At 38.4% G+C, this 24,639-nt stretch overlaps 1 protein-coding gene across 1 annotated transcript; it reads left to right on the forward strand.

The window, feature by feature from the left end:
- Positions 1 to 452: 452 nt before the first annotated feature.
- On the forward strand, positions 453 to 24,637 carry LOC100549411 (tomoregulin-1-like; the record flags this gene model as incomplete). Its single annotated transcript, XM_010708653.3, has 6 exons — positions 453 to 649; positions 13,589 to 13,737; positions 14,713 to 14,778; positions 18,284 to 18,407; positions 22,555 to 22,713; positions 23,635 to 24,637. Coding segments are annotated over 6 exons (780 nt in total), but the record flags the coding sequence as incomplete, so codon positions are not given.
- Between the last annotated feature and the right edge of the window lie 2 nt (positions 24,638 to 24,639).

Here is a 24,639-nt window from a genome sequence, read left to right on the forward strand (position 1 = left end):
TTACCATGTAGTTGTATTTCTTTTACTCAACTAAGAGTTTTGATGTCTATGCCAACAGTAAGATACGTGCATTTGTTTTTCAGAATATTTGGGGTATAAATTTTACTTTTCAGGGACGTTGCATTCGTCCCATTTTCTTGTTAAGATTACTTTCTTCTTTTAGTCTTGTACCAATCTAGAAAATATACCACATGTATGAGAGATGAGTACAATCTAAGACTGTCATCAAAAATAAAAAGGAGAAAAAATGTGAGAAGTAACGTAAGTAACGTGCGTGTCTGGTGAAGTGAGAATAAATACAATGAAATAACAATAAAGGAAGAGACAATCAATGAAGCAGTTGTGTTTTTTGGGATGCTTGTCATTGTTACTGTTCTACAAACCTCCAATTGCTGGATTTTGAAAGAGGGAGCTCTATTAAGGTTTATAGCTCCAGTGTAAGTATATGGTAACTGCTGACAATACAGTTGAAGGTAAATGAATTTAGGCAGGCAAAGTCAGAGCTTAATATAGAAGTCACGCTTTCTGCTAACAGTACCTTGTTTTGTTTAGAGTATGAAGGATCTGGGACAGAAGTTCAGAGAAAACACTCAAAATGTGGAGTTTGCAAATATAGGGCTGAGTGTGATGAAGATGCAGAAAATGTTGGGTAAGTAACAAGTTTTCCTTAACAATGTCAATGAACAAAAGAAAAAGTATGTGATTATCTTGACTATGCTTGTTTCTATTAATTGAGTTTAATTGAAAAGTTTTAACGCTGTCCAATAATAATGTGTTTGATATGTGGCAGTGAAGAAAAAATTATTTTTCAGTTGCAAGATATAGAGAGGAAAGCAATGCAGAAACGTATTGGAGAATCTTTGTCAAATATTTTTTCAATGAAAGAATATTTATTTGTTTCATTCTAGGGGAAAAAAAAAAAAAGAAAACCCAACACAGACCACAAGAATACAAAATAAATACTATCATTCATCTCAGACTATTTTCTGTATGTTCTGCTTTTCTGTACAGTATTACTGTGGGAAGCATACTTTTCTTTTATCTTCTAGCTGGGATCTATTTCACATATAATGTGTCATAAGTTCACAAGATTTTATTCTCAGATATCAGCATAAGGAAATCTCAGGATGTAAGGCGGTTTAGCACTAATATTCAAGATGTATGCTACAACTTGATCTTGAATATACAAGTGAAAACAAAATGATAATAGTACACATGAATAGTGGCCCAATACTTTAGGTTTCCTAAAATGTCATACCACCGAAGTAGGCTTGCTCTTTTATGGGGAGACAAATGAACTGTAGCCATATTTCATAATAATTATAATTTTCTGCAGTATTGCCTTGGTCTGCTTCATTTATGACTGTCAAGATGGGTATAGATTTGTTTGTTATATGCACTGGGATGTGCTCTTGGCTTTGGAAAATCAATTCTCGAGCATTCAATTTCAGTAAAAGATTGCCTATTCATTCTATACAGGTAGAGTTCGCATTTCTGTGGCTTCATAGTATCCATAAGAGAAGATAAAGTTGAAGAAAGTAGAAGATTTTTCCCCAGTGTTCTGCTTATATAAATGAAGCCAAGCTCCCCCTTCTTGATAAAAGTAGAGTGTTTTGTTGTGTTTTTTTTTTCTTTAAGATTTCATTAGTGCTCTTTGAAAAAATATGTGAAGATATTTAAATAGAAAATAATAAAAAGTTAGAAAATATTCTTATGAGGCTTGCTTACAACTTGTCAGATCTGTATTTTTTTCAATTTTGTCAGCTTTCCAACCTAAATGACTTCATTTTTTGCCCATTACCTTTGACGAGTATATCCTTTAGTGATATTCAGTCAGTTTGGATTCAGACTAAGTAGGGCCCTGCTACCTTAGATTACCTATGCAAGGTTCATTTTGACATATTTTTATTTAACTTTCTTAGTATTCTAGAATGGTTTGGGTTGGAAGGGGCGTTAATACATAATGCAGTTCCAACCCTCTAGAGAGGGCAGGGATACCTCCTACTTGCCCAAAGCCCCATCCAGCCTGGCTTTGAGCACTTGCATGGAGGGGACATCCATAGAATCATAGAATAAGTTTGTGCTGTATTACTGCCATTATCACTCCCAATTCTAGCAAACCATGCAAGCACTTCAATGTAATAAAAATATACTATTTATAAAAATATACTACTGATTTTTTCATTTTTAAACCATGAGAATTACCACTGTAATGTTTTTGGCATAACGGGGTGATATCTATTGAATCATAAGCAAAAATTTCATTTTGAAATGTTAATTCAGATAGATTTCTTAGGCCTGGGTAACCCTTGTTTGGACTTCATGGCGTTAAAACACCTAAAACGATTGGTGTGATTAGAAAAGGCATTTTAGGAGGATTCTTTTTCAAGATAATAACTGAATGAGTTAACTGAACTGTCTCCTACTGTTCAGTAGATAATCTCAAGCCATACTCATGAGATGCAATCTAAGACTTATGGTAAATATAAAATTATGCATTTTTGCATCCTTTTTCCAAACGCTGCAATCTGAGAAATTGCAAACATCAGTTCCTTTCTGTTCTGAGTGCTCCTGAGATGTGAAATGACATCTGCACTACAATTTCATGAATAAACTAAGTTATGGATAAAATTATTAGCCTGCGGACAGACAGTAAATTAGTGGAAGGGGAGACATCTATGCCACAAAGTGTTGAGAGGTTTGAGATAAATGAGCTAGCACTAATGAGAAATCCCCAGTCCTGCCAACAGGGCAGCCACAGCAGCCTGGAGTGCAGCACAGGCAGATTTTCTCCTGGTGACAGAATGATTCAGCTGAAGACAGTTTTACTTCATATGGACTGTGGTTTGTCTTTTGGATCTCAAAAGATGTGGCAGTCCTATGCAAAAAATAATTACATCGTTAAGTGAAAACTACAGGATTATTTCTACAGTGGAACAGGAGCAATACTGTGGTAGCAACTACTTGGCATTTTCTGATACCTGTAGTTGGACTTGCTGATGTCTAAGTAAGTTCTTTCTTCTTGGAGTTGCACAGTGATAGCATAAAGGTGAAAGATGTGTCAGAGCATGGGAAATTCCAATTTGATAAATGGAAAACATTTCTCCCTTAGGGTGGTCAGACTCCAGAAGAAGGTGTCTGATGAAGCTGTGGAGTTCAGACCAGTGAATGTGATCAGAACCTGATAAGACACAGCCATGGACACCCCGGTCCAACTTTACTAGCTTTGAGCAGAATTTTGGAATAGCTGACCTCTGCACATATTTTCAAGCCAAAATTATTATGTGATTCATAGAATTACAGAATGGTTTGGGTTGAGAGGGACCTTTAAGATCATTTAGTTCCAACCCCCTGCTATAGGCAGGGACACCTCCCTCCAGAACAGGTTGCTCAGAGCCCCATCCAGCCTGGCCTTGAATGCTTCCAGGGAGGGGGCATCCATAACCTAACTGGGTAACCTGTTCCAGTGTCTCACCACTCTCACAGTAAAGAATTTTTTCCTAATATCTAGTCTAAATCTATTATCTTCCAGTTTAAAGCCATTTCTCCTTGTCCTGTCACTACATGCCCTTATAAAAAACCCCTCCCCAGCTTTCTGTAACGCCCCTTCAGCTACTGGAAGGCCACTATAAGGTCTCCTTAGAGCCTTCTCTTCTCCAGACTGAGGAGCCTCAGCTCCCTTATCCTCTCCTTGTAGGGGAGGTGCTCTAGCCCTCTGATTCTGTGTAGTTATCAAATCCCAGTGCTTTCTAAAAACAAATTTAAACAAGTGCAGTTGTATGCAGCTGAGGTGTACTCCATGTCACCGTGGAGTAGTGATTTTATTTTTAGTTGCTCCTTAAACCATCCTTCCTCTTACAGTTACAAGTTTTTAGTTTTTAGACTAAGCATTGAAGTAAGATAGCTGTCTCTGATCAAAATTGCAATATATGCCTCTATTATACAAGATCATACATAGTCTGAAAAATGAAAGCTTTGCACAGCATTTGTGATTTGTATCTTCATTTTGTTTGATTTCTCATAAACATTATCTATACCAGAAGTGGTTACAATGCATGGTAAATTGAATGCAAAAATATGAACAACTTTATCATTTGCATTGCCTTTTCAAAAACTGTGGATGTTAATTTTAAGTGGACTGACTAAGAGAAAGAAGTGAAGTCTGAGCAGATGGTTGTCATAAACAGCATTCCATACTTAGAAAATTAATGTTCAAGTGTATGCAAATTAGTATATTATATAAGATTTCCTTATATAAATGTGAAAAGGAATCAATTTGAGGAAACGTCACAGAAATATACTTTTTTTTTCTTTCTCATACAACTTATAAGTATTTCAAATAATTTTGACTTTATGGACAGACTTTTAAAGACCATTAACAATCACTAGTGAATGCACTAGTCTTAAGATACATAAAGACTTACTATGCCTTATTTGTTCTGTACCTTTCTGTAGGTAGCAACAGCCTGCAGAGAACAGACTTCACATAGATTAGATATGATTTTTTACCAACAAAACTGAGTCATGCATTGCAGTCTTCATGGAGAAGCCATTATATGAGACTGGTCTGTCTGTACTTCACTTTCTGTCCTGACCATCAAAATGTCTCTCTGGTCAGAACTTTGCTCTGTTACTTAGAAGAAGCAGCATAATGGTACAAAACTTGTAGTAAGGGAATGAAAAAAGACAGGTGAGGTTGGTAAATTTAAATTTTTGTGGAAGAAACAGTCAGGCCAGAAGCCTAAAGATGTAAGCAGCATGGGGGTGGTGTGTGTTTTCTGCCTGAATTTGGAACTATAAATGACTTCCCGTTGAGAAGTGGGGCTGGAGATGGCAACACACAGCTTGGGGCCACCAAGAGTAGTGCTGATGTGGTGGAAGCAAGTGAGCTAACCCTGTAGGGAAGTGATAGAAACATATAGTTTTCTATTGGCAGTTTCGTCTTGGCGCGCACTGGGCTTTTCAGCTCTACTGGTCATGTTACAGATCATGTTACCCTATCAGTACACAATCAGAATATGGTTTATTAATAAATATTGAAACACACATACTAATCCAGTATAAATGTAAAATAAATTCATAAATGTGATTGCACAATCATATTAATTGGTGTAGCACTTAAATCTTTCTTCAACAAAGGCAGTATATACCAATGTTTATACTACTGTGGCTGTTAAGGACACTGAGATATTTTTTTTCTCAGATAGATTTACTTAATGTAAATCTCGTACAGAACTTCTAAACCACATGAGGCGTCTAGTAAGCGTCTGAAGGCATTGTTGTAACTTCAGGAAAGTATAAACATAGGAAATACAGAAATGAGATTCTGAGCATATGCAGTCTTTTTTTAATAATGAGTGCTACGCTGTCTAAAATCTATTTTGACTCATATTGTGGATTTTTTTTTCCATAAAGATCAACAACTGATCCCCAAGTAAACCTATTGAGATTAACATTTTACAACATTTACTTTTGAGAGAATAGGCATCTCAGTGCCACACAGATTCAACAGCCACGTGATTTATATAATGTGTGTTTTCACAACGGCCAAAACAGGAATTCAAAAGTATAATTATTGACAGTTAGGAATAGCAATATGGACATCATGAGATCCTGCTTTTTCTCTTCTCTATGTAATCTTCCAGGGAAAGGATTGGTCTGTTTGAAGTTATGGCACTCTTGTTCATACTTGCCTCTTTGGACCACTTTTCCACTCAGTTACCATAGTCAACATTTTATGACCTTTTTAGGGTATGATATTACATGCTGCTATTCATGAGAAATGGTATTTTAATCCTGTGTGAACACAGTTCACAGCTTTCTGGTCCAGCAGAAAACAGAAATCCTAAGTCTCTGTGTGGCAGAAAACAAACACAAATAAAGGAAATCAACCTAAGCAAGGGATTTATGATTTTTATATGGGATTACATACAATTCGCAGTTGTGTTGTGAATTATGTACAATTGTCCTCTGGTAAATCCTGATATGAAAGGAATTGTATAATGATCTCTTCGTTATACTAACTAATAAGAAATTGAATAGGTTCTAGTGGATAATAATCCAGGCTTGTTTTTCTTTAATGTATGTTTTAAAGATCTTTGCAGCAATGCGTGCCAAGTCTTTGAAGGTTTATATTATTTGAGGATGGAGGAAGAGTTAGGCCACTCTTGTGAGAACAAGCATCATTCACTATGTGCTGCTAGAAGCTCACTGTGATTAGGGACTTAATTTCTAAAGTGACCAGAGAAAGCCATAAACTTAAAGTAGGAGGTGAAGGGATGGCTGGAAAGTAGCTGAGGCTTATGGTATTTAAAGGGTGTGCTACTTTGCTGGCAGAAGTAAAGGCTGAGAGGGTGTTCAAATAGTGCATAGAGAAGCCTGCAGAATTGAAATCTATTTCACTTGCACTTATCTCCTCGGTGCTAAAAAGGGATTTTAAAAAGGACGCCAAAAAAACATAATGAATATTCAACGTTAGTTGAATAGGTAGAGAAATCACTTTGAAACCCAGGTTTTCTTAGTTCACGTTTCATCTGGAGAGAATTGCACACAAGGGAATGAACATCAAACGAAAGGTAATCCTTCATTTGCCTTTATCACACTTGGTTATCTTCTTAACTGCAATTGCAACACCCCAGCTATTTCTGTTCACCTAAATTTATTCCATCAAGCTTACATTTATCCATTTGTGTGCATCTCACGTGCTGTTTTATTCTGCTATTTTCATTCTATACTTGTAAACAGATGTGTCATAAATAGGTGAGTAGCTGGGAATGCTTACTGTTGTATTCTATTACTGGAAAGGAGGGGCAAGCAGTACTCCCCATGATGCCCATCCAGAAAAACATTCTTGGAAAATCCCACATGGGCACAAAGGCCTGCCCTCTACTTGGAATGGCTGGCCTCTCCCAGCAGTCAAACCCACTCCACAAATCTGCTTTTCCTCTTTTCTTCAAATCTGTCACAGTTATTAAACAGCCAGAACTTCCAAGAAATTGCATGCCCCTTGAAGCCTGAAAAGGAAAAGGAGCCTTGAAATGTGTTGTGGTCTCTGGGGATCTAATTAATTTACTGATAACAGCAAGTGCTCTTACAGCCTGAGCTTGTTTCAAATATGTCACGTCATTTTACTAAACAAGTTTTCCTTGTTACACCTAGTAACCTCTTATAAATTAATGGTACGTTCTCATTTCTTATTTATTGAAAGCACCTTTTTTTTATTGTTGCTTGGTTCAATTTTATCACCACTTGATATTCAAATGCTTTTCTGTTTAACTAATGGTGTTAATGAATGATATAATGAATGAACTTCCAAAAGCACATTTTCGCAAGAAAACTGAACTTCTTTCTTAGGACATCAGCTTTCTGATGACAAGTGACAAAATTTAGTTTCTTTGTGTATACCCTACTGCATCATGAAAACATCTGGATATGTCCTGTTGACTTTTCAGGCCTAAATTGAGAGACACTAAGTAGTAACCGTCTCCAGCAAGACATCAGCTTGGAGAATTAAGTACCCGTTTCAAGCCTCTTGGCTTGAAAACCAATAGGAAGGGTTTTGAAAAAACTCTTGTTGTGCTCTGACTCTTTTTATCCCAGTATGACTTCTATAGCAAGCTGTTACAGCAAAAACTGAAAGCACTCATTCACTTCTTTCTGGTATGAAGCATCAAACACTTTTAAGTTATTCTTAGTAGAAATGTATGTTAAGTGGCTGCTCTTTAAGTGATTAACTTTCTTCTTCTGAAAGCTGCACCGAGCAGCCACACGTCAGGCAGAAGGCACCACTTGGTAGCTTTTCATTTTTCTTACGAGTGAAAAGCAGGATCATATTTGGCAAGCATATACAAAAGCCAACAGGAGAGCAGCAGTGGGGCTTGAACTGTGGAATCCCCAGGTGGTGGTGCAAAAACATCCAAAATTAACAGTAGATCAAAAGTTTTGCCATTCTCTCAACCTGTGCTGGGATATGATGATCAGTTTATTCAACAAGGCACGGCTTTGGCAAGTCTAAAGTAAGACTGATGTTTTGTAAAAATCAACTGGAAGAACAGGGAAGCCTTTTTTGCAGAGCATTTTTTAAAATTATTTTTGATGCACACTCTTCTGTGCACTTGCTTTTATCAGCATCAGTAATTTATGCTTGGACCACTGCTGGACTTTAGAGAATGGTTCCTGGAAGTTTCTCAGGAATAACTGACTGAGAGCTAAGAGAATGATATTATGGAATTTAAAAGTGCTTTAACATTTTTGCAATCTTTTGATATAATAATTTTTGAATAATTATTCTTAGTTAAAATTTAGGGTTTTCTTTCCTAATTCCTGATTCCCTTGTGAGATCACTTGTGAGGCATAAGCATACCTGTCAGCATGGCACTTGCTTGAGAGACAGGACTCAAACCTCTCTGCTATCCATATTTGAGCCTTGTCACATGTGATTCCACGTGTCACTGGCTCTGCTCTGGAGACTAGGAGTTCACTTCAGCCACAGTTGTCCTGTCATTGCATTTTCTGGCTACTTTCAGCATGAAAGCTATTTTAACATCAGGTTTTCCACACTAGAAGCATATAAGCAAGATATTGTTCTGCAGTTACTTATGACTGACATCCTCACAGGGCAGCTAGGATTGTGGCAGTCATCCAGAATAGGACCAACCTTTAACATTTATGAAAATATACCAAGGGGTCAAAACGGCAGTGTCTAAGCAATTGTGGTTAATTTCACATGCAAGGATTGAGTTTCCATATGTAATTTTCTATTATTACATAAAGTATTGTAGGATAGGCACTGTTTTTTGTTTTGTTTTGTTTTGTTTTTTTCTTAAAATGTCTGTTCTGGTACGTTGTAATTTCAGCGTGCAGCTACTTGCTTACCAGAAGGCACATGCACAAAGCACACCTCATAATTGAATGCATCTTGCTCCTTTTCTTTTCCATAAAAAATAGAATGAAAATTTTATCTAAAAATCAGTTAAAAATATGAAAAGCTAGAATCAAAGCTGTAATGCTGTCTCAATAGTTGCAGAATAGTACTTTAATACATATTTTAAGTGAGTAGAAATAAAGTGGAAAATTCTATTAGAAATACCTTTTTTTTTTTAATGTGGTTAATATCTTAACCTAAACCTTATCGATATAGGCTTTCCAGTGCTTCCTGCTTTATAAAATTATGTTCTATTGCAAATCATTCCCCTGTAATTTAACTGTACTATCTAACATTTCATGGCAGGGATGAGTTCACATAGAATTATATTCTATTTTTTTTTTTTAATTTCAGATGTCCTGGGTAAGGAGGCAAGAGGCTAAGGCATGTATTTTCTCTCACTGAAAAGTACTGCACTGCTATTTTACTGGAAAAGGAAGGGGAGGAAGGGTCACATGGTGTATTGCCATTTGGGAGACTGAAAAGCAAAGAAAGCCTCTGAAGCACAAGGTGTTAAAATCAAAAGCAGGAAGCCACTGACCTGAAGTAACAAAATAAGGGCTGAAATCAACAAGGTGTATAATTTACACCTCTTCATGGGCTGTGTTTAGTTGTCCTAGGCTTTGACGTCTGCCTGACTTTAGGAGTCCAGCCCATGGTGGTGGTCAGTTACCCTTAGGTGGTTGGATTTTCTGTCCTTGCTACAGCATCAAGCCATTGTCCTGTTCTCTGTAGCTTTCTGACTTCGGGATGTAGCATATTTTCTGCATTTCACAGAAGGCTCATTTGGGAATCTTACAATACTTTCCTGAGCTGCTTTTAGGTTTCGGACAGTGGTAGTGAGCCTGTCCTCTCTCAGGAATTCAGCTTGTTTTTTCGATATACAGCATCAGAGCAGCAATTCATTCTCCCATGGTTTTACCTTCCTTAGCAAACACCAAGTATTTAAAAACATTTTTTGTTTCATGTTTTCTACCAAAAGCATATTTCAGCTTCACTGGGAAGTTCAGTCCCTTAAGCTGAGTTCATAGGATGGGACCATGTGGAAATGTGGGCCTCTGCTAGTCTGCTCACACTTGACATATTAGGAAAAGGAAGAAAGATAGCAGATGAGGCAGTACCATGGAGACTTCAGGCTGTGCAAGTTGGTATCAAACATGCCAAACAATTTTTTATTATGCTCCTACCTCCTTTTTTTTCATTCCTGTTTACACTCACTTCTCCTGGGCTGGGGCTGGAAGGCATGCTGTCAAACCACTCACCTCTGCCTGATGCCCAGCCCAGAGTCTCCCACATGTGCTTTCCTAATATGTGCTCCTGGCTCCCTCTCTGATAACCAGCTGCATCCACAGAGGCCCTCTTCTCTTCATGCCATCATGCCCCAGCCAAAGCCTTAACTCATTCCCTTCCAGCCCTCTGAAAGGCTTCAGATTTTTGCTTTTGAATAATAGAGCACAATAATCTTAATTTTTGAAGTATGTCAGCCCCCTTCGTTATCCAGCAGTAAATGTAAATTGCCTACTTTTACATGCCAGACAGCTTGGTTGAAGCATCTCTACAATTAACAGAACTGCCAGGTGAAAGTCTGAGTTATCATTTTGCCTCACAGACATAGGCAAGCAGCAGCTAACAGCCTCAGGCAGATAACTATGTGCATGTGAGTGAATGTATGAAACTTCTGAACTCTTGAGCAGAAGCTTGCTACCTGCTAGCTGCAACCACCACGAACTGCTTGTAAATTTGGGGTAATACAGGCTAAGTGGAAGTGTCGTGTCCTGAGTTCTCCAATTAATAAAGAGACATGAGGCGAGGTCATCAATTAGGAACTTGATGGTGCATTTCATTCTTGCAGACAGTCTAGAATGGGAAAGCAAAAGCTTAGGTTCTGGAGAGAAAGGGGTCCTAAAAGGAAGTGGTCTTAGAAAGGAGAAAGAGGGCTGGAAGGAGGATGGGATGATCCTGGAAGCAGGGGCAGATCCTGAACCAGGCGTGCCTGTGCTGGGAGATGCCCTGGGACCTCAGCTGTATTTGCAAGCACCTTGGCTAGTAGTGGTTGGTAATAGCAAAAAGCATCAGAGGAAGAACTAGCACCACCTTCTGCCCAACCTCTTCACAGAGAAAGGCAGTCAAGACCTACCCAATGATACTCTGGCATTGCTCGCTAGCCAAGGGAAGGGATTGTGCCACTCTGCTCTGCGCTGTGCAGCCTCACCACAAGTGTGCAAGTCTGGGTGGCACAATATAAGAAGGACATAAAACTCTTAGAGAGCATAAAAAGGAAGGCTACAAAGATGAGGAAGGGTCTTTTGAGGGCAAGAGGTATGAGGAGCAGCTGAGGTCCCTGGGTTGGCTCAGCCCAGAGCTGAGGGGAGGCCTCATGGCGGCTGCAGCTCCTCACAGGGAGCGGAGGGACAGCGCTGAGCTCTTGGTTTTTGTTGCTTTTTTTTCCTTTTTTCCCCTCTTTTCCAACATCTAGGTAAGACTTTTAAATGTTGAAATAAATTTTGTACATGAGCTACGGGGTTGGAGTTAAGGCTGGGAGTGTTTATCAGTAATCTGAGAATAAGAAGACAGGAATTCACAACTATCCCCCAGAACAAGCATTTTGCACTCTGAAGTAAGTATGCATTTAACACTAGGTGTTAAGTCTGAACTAAACAGAGCTTGAAAATTTAAGCAGTTTCCAAGCACTTTCAACACTAACTTGAGAAAGGAAAAATGATTTTCAAAAGTCACCTTGTTTGTCCCCAGCAACGATAAGAGCTAACAGTAATTGTGGTGCTGCAGACTTTGGATGATGACTATAGGCAGAAGTGGAGCTGTTTGGACACAGAAACAGAGATGGAATTTGCTTGGAGATATAAATAAATGTGACAAGGATGGGCATGCAGGTGTAGAAGAGATTCCTGATGGCTGAGGGAAGATATCAGTAAGCACACAGCCAGTGCCACACAAATGAGGACTAGCTCTCTCTTAGTTTGGTTCAATAAATGTACACAACTGCTGAGCTGTGAGCCTTTTATTTGCATGTACTAAATCCTAATAAACCTCTCATTAGGTTTATTGAGCTTAAAGTCAGGTGGGAGCATGTAAATTAAAGAGTACTTCCTTTCCCAGGTCTAAGGTTTACAACCATGCTGAGTTCCCATTTCTAGTAAGAAAAAGAATAATGTAACATGCTAGGGGCTTCAAGACAACTTTGAGGTAGCTCCCTAAGATGTATATAGCCTCATTAATGGGGCAGTTTTTAATTGTCTGTAGATGCACATAAAATCTGTTTGTGCTAGAGATGCTCGTTTGTCTAGCAATAATCTGAGGTTTACAGATTTGAAATATTACTGGGAAGTGTAGTAGCTTTAAAGCCAAAAATAACAAAAGAAACAAAATATGTTCATGGAAAGAGAGAAGAGAAAAAGTATGGAAATAGGTTCTGCTGCAAGATTTGTTACTGACTTGAGGCACACACACACATTTATTTAATCATTTAATTGTATTTGGAACAGCTGGAAAGAACTTAAAAATCCTGACATGTAGCTAGCTTGTGTTTGTTTTTTTTCCACCCCGTGTCTTACAAGAATGAATCCAAATTACGCTAACAGCAGTCAGACAGACCATGTGTCCCGTGTGGAGGTTTCTGGTGAGAGGACAGTGTGTCCTCCTCAGAGGATGCAGAGCTCTCATCTCTATCCTGCTCTCACAGCACCCCTGCCTCCTCCATCCTGCAACCACACCACTTGCTTCTGTGGACCTTGCAGAGTGACATGAAAATTTATTTAAAAAATAAAAAACAGAGGTTCACATAAAAAGTAGTATATTGACTGAAATAAGTAAGAGTCTGGAGGTTGGAAAGTTGGAAGTTTTCTAGTGCCATTTACACACGCCAAATTTCAGAACTTTTTGGGGGGAGCAGCAGAACTGTCTAACTAAAAAGGAGTAAGTCTCAGCCATAGACAAGTCTTGGTCTCCACTATGTTTGGGTCAATAGCAGCCTGCTACATGGTAGGTCTTTTTCCTGACTTTTGTTTATGATCTCTTCTTGCAAATGATACAGAAAATGCTTTGTCTAGCAACTGAAGTATTACGTGGATGTAACATGAAATAGTTAGATCACATAATCCTGTTTTAAATGCAATATAATAATTGCATTGTTAACTTTTAAAGATATGAATGAATGGATTGTTGAAATGACACAGTTGTCCAAGTATACTGATTGCATTCAGCCTCTGAAATAAAAAAAAAAAATTTTCTTAAATGCTTAACAGAAATGGAACTCCTGTTCTTGCTTCTCCTCAGGGATCCCGACACCCCCCAAAAAGTGGAATATTCATTTGCTTTTGAAAAAGCAGAATTCTTGAAAAACAACAAACATACTTTTATTCATGTTGTGAATCTTCCTAGCAATGTGTCATCTTTTTTTGGTTGTTAATCAGTGAGACTGTTCTCATTGTAAAACTAGAAATATCAATACATTTTGAAAAAGAACACTGAGGTACTTATTCATGATTCTGTAAACTCTTCTTGTAAACCTGGGGTATCAGCAAGTTCTTCAGAATCCTCATGCGACAGAAGGAGGCTGGTATTAACATATTAGCTATTGTTTGCTCAAGACTCAACATTACTTACTCTTTGCTTTCTGGATGTCAATTTTGTTGTTTCAATTTCCAGGTGCGTATGCAATATAGACTGCAGTGGATACAGTTTTAATCCTGTCTGTGCTTCTGATGGAAGTTCTTATAACAACCCCTGCTTTGTTAGAGAAGCATCCTGTCTGAGGCAAGAGCAGATAGACATCAGGCATCTTGGACACTGCTCAGGTAGGTTTAATTTTATTTCTCCAACAAATGTAAATTCTGAAATAAATAGGCTAGGTAAAGCTCTTCCATTTTTAATTAGAACTGGCTGATCCAGATATCAGTGAACTGTATTTTAGTTCTCCTCACTATCAGTGAACTCACCATCTGTATTTTAGTTTTCCCCACATAAATGTATGTTTACACTGCATATATGTGATGTAGTATACTTCCATTAACTTTTCTTCCTTTGGCTGCTATTACCTGAAAAGATAACAAAAGGTTATAGGAGAACGCAAGCAATATCCCTACATGAGGGTACTGTTAGAAGTAGGAAAGAAAAGGGAATACTGGAATGTGGAAAATGCTCACTGTTGCTACTGGTGGCTGTAAAATATAGTTGCAAGGTGAGTAAAGTTGGGCCTCAGTTGCGTTGCTGTTTATCCATTCCCTTTTCCAGTGCTGGAAAGGTACACTAAAACCCTCAGACTACTGCCATGTGTGCTGTTGATCATAGAATCATAGAATGGTTTGGGTTGGAAGGAACCTTTAAAGGACCTTCAGCCTGGCCTTGAATACTTCCAGGGAGGGGGCATCCACAGTTTTGGAGTCTTAGTTTCAGTCAGTCAGATCAAGGTGAATTGCCTGTAGGACCTTCCTGTTGTAGTAACAGCTGTCCACCATCCCTTTGCTGGTTACAAAATCTGTAATTTGAATAGTTTGAAAAAGAATATATATCTCAACCAAAATAACCTAGGCCCATATAATGGAAGAGATTTAAGTTCAAAACCTACAGCCTGAGGTGTGCCCTATGTTAGGCTAGAGTCTGGGATTATTGACTCTACATGCTCCTGCCATGGTTGGATGGGAGGAACAATATGCGAGTGTATGTGCTTGTACTGCACTTTTTTCTTTGACTGTTATTCTCAGTGATGTGTATGCAGTGGCTTGGAATTAAGCTTTTCCTAATAGCTATCCATGCATGTATTTATCATCTAGAAGCAGATGACACAAACGCAGTTGGAAAGAAAGACGACGGCATGCAGTATCGGCCAGAGGTGAAAGGTATCGTGCTGCCTTTGTGCTGTTTGGTTGTGGTTTCCCAAGATGAGAAAAGACAGTGAGCAGGTCTTTTCTCATCTGCTTGTAGCTTTGATTTCTGTAGCCAAAACAGACCTGTGAACAGCTTCTTTCTTGCAGCACTGTCATTGTAAGGCTGGCATGAAGTAGATGTGCAGGATTTGTGAATTTTGCCTTGCTGTATTCTTCCAAGATGCTCAGCTGCTACCACCCCTACTCAACAGTCACAGGATTAGACCCCTGCCAAGTGCTGTGAAAATGCCTTTACTGCAAGATATCAAGCTCTGAGATAACAGATGAAATTACACAAGCCCCCTGCAACCCTCTCATTTCTGAAAACATCTGCAAAAAAAAAAGCAGATTCTGTATTTGGTCATTTTGATATCTTTTATGTAAACCAAAATGCTAAATCACATTGGTTGGAAACGTTTTACCTATATGAATTAATTCCTTAGTATACACAAAAGAAGATAGAGTTTCACTTTCTGCTGAATTATTTTATATGTCAGCACCTCATTTTTTCTCACGGCCCTTGCTGAAAGTGTTGCTGTCCAGGAAAAACACCTGGCTTTCTCAGAGCAGATCTGCATAGGTGATAACCTTGCCTCCTCTTCTCTCACAGATAATAGCAATTTTACCTTCTCTGTTAGCACTGACCTTTAATTTTTTTCTGTCATTATACTTGTTTTGCACTCCCATGGCCACCCACAATAAAAGCATTCAACCATGCCTTTAGACATTCCCTGTGTTCATCTTGAGAACCCATTCATTGCCAAAAAGCCCTGTGCTTTTTTCCTTTTTCACAAATTCTTTTATTTTCATTCTTTTTAAGTACCAATTGGAATGATGTAATGTCAATATTCACTTACATTGTGGGGGCATAAAAGGTATGAAATGCAATATACATCTTATTATGTGATTGATAAAACACCACTTTTGGTTCCTATTTGGAAGAAGTTATTGTCTTTTATTCCTTGCCCATAAATTGTCCTTAAAATCAAGTAAATGGGAAGAGAACTGCATATAATAATTATGATTAAATATATAGTTTGTGCAGTCTCAAGTTCAGCAAATGATGTGCAAGAAGGGAGTGTGTTGTGCAAAAAAATAGTTCTAATTTTTTTAATGTGGTAGTCAAGTTTTTTAGACAGCGAAAGCCTGAAGTGAAGTACTATGAATGACAGAAGAGAACAGGCTTCTATCTATTTTACTTTTGAATCCTGTGTATTACTCTTGTTAAACCCTCTCCTCTGATTGTATAGTATCTCTCAGTCCTTAGAATCATGGCCAGGATGGTCTCCTCTTCCTGCAGTACCTATTGTATCTACCTAAAGTTAAATCAGGATGATTTCACTTCACTGGTGCAACTGGATTTCTGTTTTTGTCCTGCTAAGACGGACATCAGTTTCAGTTGCTGCGCAGGCCTCTTCTTTCTGGTAATACATCTAATTTTTTTTTAATTGATCACTTTTCCTACACCAGTTAAATCTCTCACTTAGAAGTCTGGTTGACCTCTCACGTTAAAAATTGATTCCCATCAATGGATGGGTAAATGTCCATTTTACTTTGCTCAGCCCACATTCGGCTTGGGCAGTTTTGGCTACCTGGCTGCCTTCCAGGAGATGCATCTGTCACTGGGCCCCACTTTCTGCATTCATACATACAATAAGAACAGACAAGCACAGCCATCTGGACAGACTAATGTATGTAGCTTATTACTAGCCCCTGATTGAGATAGATACAACAGTAATTAACTGCTTGGAGGAGGAGGGAGGGAACAATTTTGGGATGACCCAATTTCTTTCTCTTGGACATACCACCATGTAGTCTATTCCAACAGAGCAGTATCAGGTGTACTGTCAATATAAGGCTATGACTTTCATTTGTGTCAAGTCTTCTGTAACTTTGAAGAACAGCCTGAACTAATAGGTTTCCTTATTAGGAAACTAGAGGCTTCTGAAACCTCTAATGTTTAGATAATTTTTTTCTTAATATTCCAGAAAATGTTCAAGGGAAACCTAAAACAGCAGCATGCATTTCCAATTTTTTTCTCCGTGTATGAACGCATTCTCTTTCTTTTTGGTGTTATTTGAAATAATCGGTGATTGTGTAGGAGAATTCTTCTTCACAGACCCTTTTTACTTTGCACCTGCAGTTCATTATAATCTTGTATTTGGGAAGCTACAGTCTATTGCCTAGAAATGAACATAATTCCACAATTACAACCACATCTTTTGATCCCTGCGCTTTAGAGAAGTTCATTACAAAAGACCAACTTCTGTATTTAAGACTTCTTTACAGAACAATTTTTTGGGGAAATGGTATAAAATGTATGCAACTTTTGATAGTGACAGATGCAGCAGGTCTTGGGCAAACAGGAATGCCTTCCTCTGCTGGGCTGCTTTGGCCAGCAGCTAAGCACCCACCAGTTGCTCACTCACCTACTATTTTCCTTCAGGAGGACAGGGGAGAAAATTGGAAGAGCAAAAGTGAGGAAAAAAATAATTGCTCAAGGTAAAAATAGTTTAATAAATGAAGGAGAAAAAAAGAATAAAGCAAGTGATACAAAGGCCATCACTCACAATCTCCCACAAGCTGACCAATACCACCAATCTCTGAACAACTGCCACTTTGGGAAGGAAGACAAAACCCCTATTCTATTGCTGAGTATGGAATCCTATGGTACAGAATATCCTTCTGTACACCTTGGGACTGTTGTCCTCTCCCTTCCAAAGCTCTTGAAAACCCCCAGGTTGCTCAAGGGGAGCAGAGATGAGTAGGACAAAGAGAAAGCCTGTTGGCTCTGCAAGATTCCTTCAGCAACAGCCAATACTGGTTTGTTATCAACACTACTTCAACTATAAATTCAGAACCCAGAACTATAGGGGCTGTGGTGATGAAAGAGTTAACTCCATTCCAGCCAGAATCATTACACTTTCTAAAAGAATTGGTATTTTAAGCTCATTGCAGTATTTTGAGATTCCTGCTCTGAAAAGGAATTTCTGTAGGAAGACAGCTGTTGTAATGTGTTTGATTTCAGCTGTAATGACTGGTGATACCAGTCAGAACAGAATTTTCTGCCCAGTAAGTATAAAATGTGCTTTAGTTTCTTTCCAACCCTTCAGATCTTCTGTTTAGACATGGGAGTGGGCTTTATGTATCTATGTGTTTGCTCTGTGCTACAGTGACACTGACAAAACTTCTGATCTTACCTCACTTGGTTGTTTCTATCAAAAATACGTTTCTCCTTTCAAGAAAGCTCACATAAGAAGAATATTAGGATATCTCTGAGGATCATTTTTCAGTGTGATGCATCCTGCCAAATAATGGCAGGTGTTTCTGAAACTTCACCCTTAAGCCTTTGCTTCACTGTTCTGCATTTCTTTACTCACCATCAGTCTTTCAGGGCGTTTCTCAACTATTCTTGCTTGAGATTTTTTAATAAATACTGTACAGCATTTATATTTTTTTATGTTTTTTTTTTTTTAAGACGCCAGTGATCAAAGAGAAGACATTTATATTGGTAACCACATACCTTGTTCAGAAAGCTTTAATGGCTACTGTATACATGGAAAATGTGAATTCATTTATTCCACTCAGAAGGCTTCCTGCCGGTAAGTCCTGAACGCCTCCAAAATATGCTTGAAATTGCCATAAGGCCTAATCAGAATGTTCCTTAGCCATAATTACAGCATGTATCTGTTTGCAGTTACTTAAGCAGTGGCACAGAAGCCACATGCCTGGGCTGTGGGCAGCACACAGCTGCAGTGGTCATGCAGAAGCCAGTGTTCGGAGGAAGGACTCAGCTGCTCGAATGCAAGGTGGTTCAGAAGCTGAATCCCTCTGAAGACTCTGGCCTTAGTGTTGGTTCCTTGTTTTCAGCTGCTAGATCTTGTCAAGAGAAAAGCAAAACCTAGAAACCACTGCCTGTTCCTTGCATGGTTTTTCTGTCTGACTGCAATTGCCCTATTGACCTCTAAATCTGTTCTTGCGTTATCTATACATCTTATTGCTCTTGGCATAAATTCTCTGGAGTATCAATATTATATTCAATATTTATTGCCTACTTCACAATAATATGTTTTATTTAGAGGGCATAAATTGCAAGATATTCTTTATCCACATTTTTTGTCTACAGCATTATTTAACAGCTCAGTATTAAGCTACTATTACCCAAGAAATGTGAACTTTTTATTTCCTTAGCTAGCAAGTATTTTTTTTCTCTAAGTGTCACTAAATCCTATGTCTTGTTTTCTTTAAAAATTAAGAAATCATTTAAAAATGTGTTTCAGAAAACAGCTACATCTTAATAACATGTAGTACCTTACTTATTTGGAGTTTTCACTCCTGAATTTTATCTTGCAAATTTGTACCTCCAGAATAATGTAGCTGAAGATGCTATTTCTCTTTGCTATTTATCCTTAGCTTTGGAAACTTCAGCTATAAATCCATGAGGTCTTATACTTTCTCCCTTGACCTTTATCAAGTGAGACATTTCTCCACAGTAAGGGTTTCCAGTCGTTGGCTTAACCAATTAAAAGCTTGTATTCCTTTACCCGCCTGAGACACTTTCTTGTTTTCAACTCTCTGATGGGATTGTATTTGTTTTTCTCTTTTCTTTGGCCAAAACCAAGAGAGGATAACATGCTTTGGTTTATCTGGTTACATCCCCAACATTGTCTTGGTGGGCAGCAGTATTTGAGTACAGTGTTCTTTTGATCCAGAGTTGTGTTTATTACAATTTATTATGGATTTATCTGCAAAATATTCAAGTTAGCGGTGTTTCAAAAAAAACATTATGAATTTCTCAGAATTTTATTCTGGTTAGCACTATTATAAATAGTCATTTATTTATTTATAATTCAATTACTATTCAATTGTTTAAATATTTATTGTTAATCTAAAGTACGGATAATTAATGTCTTAAATGCTTTTAATTAATATACTGCCTCTTTAAATTCTATTTTATAATTACATTTACTATTACTACTTTCAGTTATTTATTTAAATGGTTGATTATTTAAGCCGAAATAGTCTCAGCATTTGGCACAGCACAGCAAACCTCACAGGGTTGCAGTCAAGAATTTCTGCCTGTCAGTTTTCAGCCTGAAGCACCAAATGTCCTTTGGACTTGCTTGGCTATTTAAATACTCACGGTCCTTATTTCCAAAGAATGGTGTATGAGATGTACCAGATGACCTGCAAAACTGCTGAAAATACCTATTCAGAGCAGATCTGACTTATGCTTTCACTGAGAACAATGAATCTCTATGGTCACTGTACAGCAGCCCTCCAGAACTGCCACCAGGTAGACTGGAGGAAGGCTTTGTAGTAGTAAATTGCACAATTCTCAGTTTAGTAGTCTTTGCACAACTGGGATCTGATCTGTCTCTTGCTGCCTCCCTGGTGCAGTGCAGTTGTGCCCTTATGGCAGGCTGCCTCAGGAAGGCAGAGTTCATCCCTTGCAAAGAAATCTAATCTTCATTTTGCTGACTCCATTAATTGACCGATCAGCATAGTCTGATGAATTCTCACTGACCTAAGTTTATCATGATTTATGTTAATGCAGAAGAATGCCTTAAAATCTGTTCTGCCCATTTACCAGGCAGCTTAAACTATCGCCTACTACTTCACCCACACTACCAACACATTTCTTAACACAAACAGTTCTGCTTTGCAGGAATTCAATAGTCCTAAATTTCCATTCAGTATTTCTTAGAAATAATTTCCTGCCACTTCAGTGTTTCATAGGAAATGTTTTTGAATTATTTGTGCTTCCTTTGCTTTGTTTTGCCTCATGCTATAAATCAATTCTCACATTGATCACACTTTGGCTGTTGTTATTTTCCTTAACAAAAATAAAAGCAAAGTCGCAAAGAAGAATTCAATCCTCTTCACTTGCAAGAAGACCATTTTCTTCTTGTTTCTTCTTGCATGATCAACAGGGTTCCCTCTCCTCTTCCTTCTTCTATGTAATCACGTTTCTCCCAATTCCTTTCCAATCCTTAGCCATTACCAGGGTTACTTACAATATGCTGAGGCTTTTCTGCTATTACTGGAGCTTATTTCATATGTGAACATAAGTATCTTACATAGCTGCTCATGGCTGGAGATATGAACATGAAAACCCCAGCAGTTATCCCTGCACAGAAAGGGAGTTTAGGAGCCATCTAAGCAGTTGCAGGAAAGTCTAGGAACTAATTATTTTGTCCCTCCAAACAGAATTAACAACTAACCCTAGCACAAAGCTTTTGTGTGGATGAGACCAAGTCTGTGTTGTATCCATTTTATAAAAGGAGTGGTTTTGTGCCTGTGGCAGTAATTCTCCAGCTTTCTACTGTATCCTTAATGATGTGCTCACATCAGTTGGTTTTAAAGGATAGCTGTACAAGGAACTTGTTACTCGTGCACTTGTTAGTGATCCTTTAAAACAAGCACTCACGAATTCATACTTCAACCTGAAAGCTGAGAGTTTTCAGTAGTTCTCCCCACCTACACTGACAAGAAGAGGAAGGATTAAAAGCCCTTGCTCAGGGATGTGTATGTGGTAGCCCTGGGTTCTGCAGGCTCCATTACTTCCTTTCCTTTTTGAGCTTCAGCCTCTCTCTTCTTGCAACATGAGGTGCTCCAGGGTACTCTATCATTGCCACCTTCATTACTGGCAAACCTCACTGTCACTGCACAAATGTGTCATTGATTGGGAGCAGTCTCTGCTGAGTTTCTCACTGAGCTAGTTGCTGGTTTGCTTAGGCAAGATACCATTTAGAGCAGCTGCTTCTCTTTGCTGCTGTTCATCCCCCACCTCTGGCCAACTTTCATGGCTTCTTCCACAAAGTCTCACATAAACAGTCAGGGGTTATCAGATTTTCTCCCATTAGCGTCCTGCAAGGGAACTCAGTTTCCCCTCAGGGGACTGTGAGAGTCATCTGGATGAGCAGCCAGCTGTGAGTCTCCTTGACCTCTGCACAGTCAGCAAGGGAGATGACCTGACCTCTGTGAAACGGATTTACCCTGAAATTCCTGGTGGCTCAGGGTAAGAGCTTGATAGTGAAGAGAAAAATTGGAAAAGACTGTAGTTTGGACACACGGCAGGTGGGGTCTTGAAGCTGCTCTTGTCCAATAATTTTTGCAGGATTCCACATCAGTAAGCTGCAGCTTCAAAAGGCATTTTCCTTTTTCCCTGTTTTTTCAAGGTTTTTCTTCCTTCTCTATACTCCATGCTCATATCGACACTGCTGCCAAGTTCCTTGAGCGTACTGCATTGTGTCTCATCTAGTCTGTTTACTTGTTCCGTCTGGTTGCTTTATTTTTCCTAAAAATTGCCCCAACTTAACAACCACCCCACATACTTATTTTGCCAAACCAGGTCTCTCACTATCCAGGACAGAAGAGACTACCTTTTCTGCCTCTCCTCTTGTCCCAGAAATCCAAACCTTTCTCCAACCCAGGCACTACCATACCTCCACCTTCTCCCCAGCTCTTTCTCAGCTACCATCCAAACCTCTTCACTCATTCACAGAACAGGCAGAATCTCGGCTCTTTTGTGTTTCTGCTCTCTAAATTTCATTTTAGGCTTCGAAAAGTGATGTGACCTGAGCTGCTGCAGCAGCAGTGATAGCACTGATGAGGCTGTTTCTCTCCTGCTGTCACTGATGTGACTACTGGGCTTTTTCATCCCAAGTCTTGGACTCCTTTCATCCACAAAATGACTGGGCTGCTGTCAAAATACGTATTCCATTAAATGTTCCTTTTCTTTTTCAGGTGTGAATCAGGATATACTGGACAGCACTGTGAAAAGACAGACTTTAGTATTCTTTATGTTGTCCCAAGTAGACAAAAGCTTACGCATGTCCTTATTGCAGCAATAATTGGAGCCGTACAGATTGCCATTATAGTTGCAATTGTCATGTGCATAACAAGGTGGGTAAAAGCCAAAGGAGTGAAAAATTACACGTTGTACTTATATACTTCTTCTATATTTAAATCTTTTCCCCTCTGGATTTTTATGTGCATTAACAAGTACTCTCAAATACTCACGTAAAAGATATCTATTACTCTTTTTGTCACAAAATACACATTCATTTCAATTTGCAAACCACCTGCATCCTCTCTGAATCCCCAGAACAGCTACACATGAGAGGAGATCAGCCTTGAAACATTCAGAAGGTCAGCTATTGTGTTAGACCTTCATGGAGTTATTCAAGCTTTGATGTTATCTTATAGAAGATATGGTTCCCCATCCCCTCCCTCCCCCACTGAAACCAGAGCGGTTGACACATTGCTGTTTTCCTGCAGTTCAGCTGTAAATAGTGTTATATCTTGCATTGCCCACTCTCCAGTGGGCTGACTAAGTCCTTTCCTGGTCAGAATTGCTGTCTTTTTTATAACGCTTTCTTAGATATGTATCCATCCCCAGGAAGGGGATGAGAGGTGGCCTCTGCCTGGGGAGCTCCAACAAGCAGCAGAGTACCTGGAGGTTCAGCACTGCCAGGGCCAATTGATCCAGTCTTAACATCCCCTGGATTTTAAATATGAAATTGTAAAAAGTAAAGCCAACATAGCTATTCACCATAATACATGCATTTGTCAATCAAGGTTGAAGGGCATAGCACCTTGCTGGTTTGGTTCTCAAGTTAAGCAGAACTCCTTTCTCAGTGACTAAGTGTCCCACGTATATCCATAACCATCAGCCAGGTACCAAACAGCAGGAATGTCCACTCAGCTAGCACAGTTCCTACACTCTTTGGTGTTGTTAAGTCAATTCACTATTGCTAGGTCTAAATTTATATGGTATATATTAAAGCATTTGTCTTTTTTTCTTTCTTTCTTTGTTTTAAACAGAAAATGCCCCAAAAACAATAGAGGACGTCGGCAGAAGCAAAACCTAGGCCATTTTACTTCAGATACATCATCCAGAATGGTTTAACTTAGTGATTTTTATACCTACATTGACCATGTGATGTACATTTTTATTATATCTTTTTTTAAAGAATGGAAATATTTATTTCAGAGGCCTTATTTTTGAACATTTTTAGTGTAACAATGTTGGTCTGTATTCTGAAAGCATCAGCTCTAACAGCTATGGACTGTTTTAGTACCTTTGCTTTTCTGTTTTTGAATACAGTAGTTCATTTTCTGTATCTGTATCACATGGTTATATAATAGACTTGTGCTTTATTCATGGAATGTAATATTTTTGGGAACACAGATTTATTCCACCAATGGTTGTAGATTTAAAAGGGAACAAAAAAAACAAACACAAAACAACCAACAATAAAAAGTCCACATTACCTAGCAAACAAGGCATGAACTAAAGGTAAAAATGTTTACAGCTTACTTTTCTTATGAGAAACTAGAAAACACTGTGTTTAAATACCGTAGATATTTAAATGTTTTTGAAAGTTAGTAACTGATTTTTTAGACACTGCCTATCGCATGAACTGTGAAGCTGTGTGCTGTGTGTAGTTGTAACATATTTATGAAACGTGGGCTGGGTCAAAGCACTGCCATCTTCATTAATGATTCCGACAATTTATTTTTAAAGGGCAAAATTATGAATTTCTTAATTTGGGAAGTTGCCTGGTAGAGCAGATGGCACAGGTCCAAAAGAAGTAGGTCTTGGTAGATTTAGGGGTTGTAAAGATTGGTGTTGAATAATTGAACACAAATAATTGGAATAAAGCCTGCTTTATCACTACTGAAGCTGTTTTAATACTTCTTAAACTTTTTTAAAGAAAATACATGTTTTAACACCTACGATGCAGATTGTATAGTGTTTGTGATTCAAATAAATAATAATTTAAAAAAATACAAAAAAGAACAAATAAAAGTGAATGAATTACTAGT

Source organism: Meleagris gallopavo, chromosome 3, assembly GCF_000146605.3.
Source record: "Meleagris gallopavo isolate NT-WF06-2002-E0010 breed Aviagen turkey brand Nicholas breeding stock chromosome 3, Turkey_5.1, whole genome shotgun sequence".
Taxonomy (NCBI): Eukaryota; Metazoa; Chordata; class Aves; order Galliformes; family Phasianidae; genus Meleagris; species Meleagris gallopavo.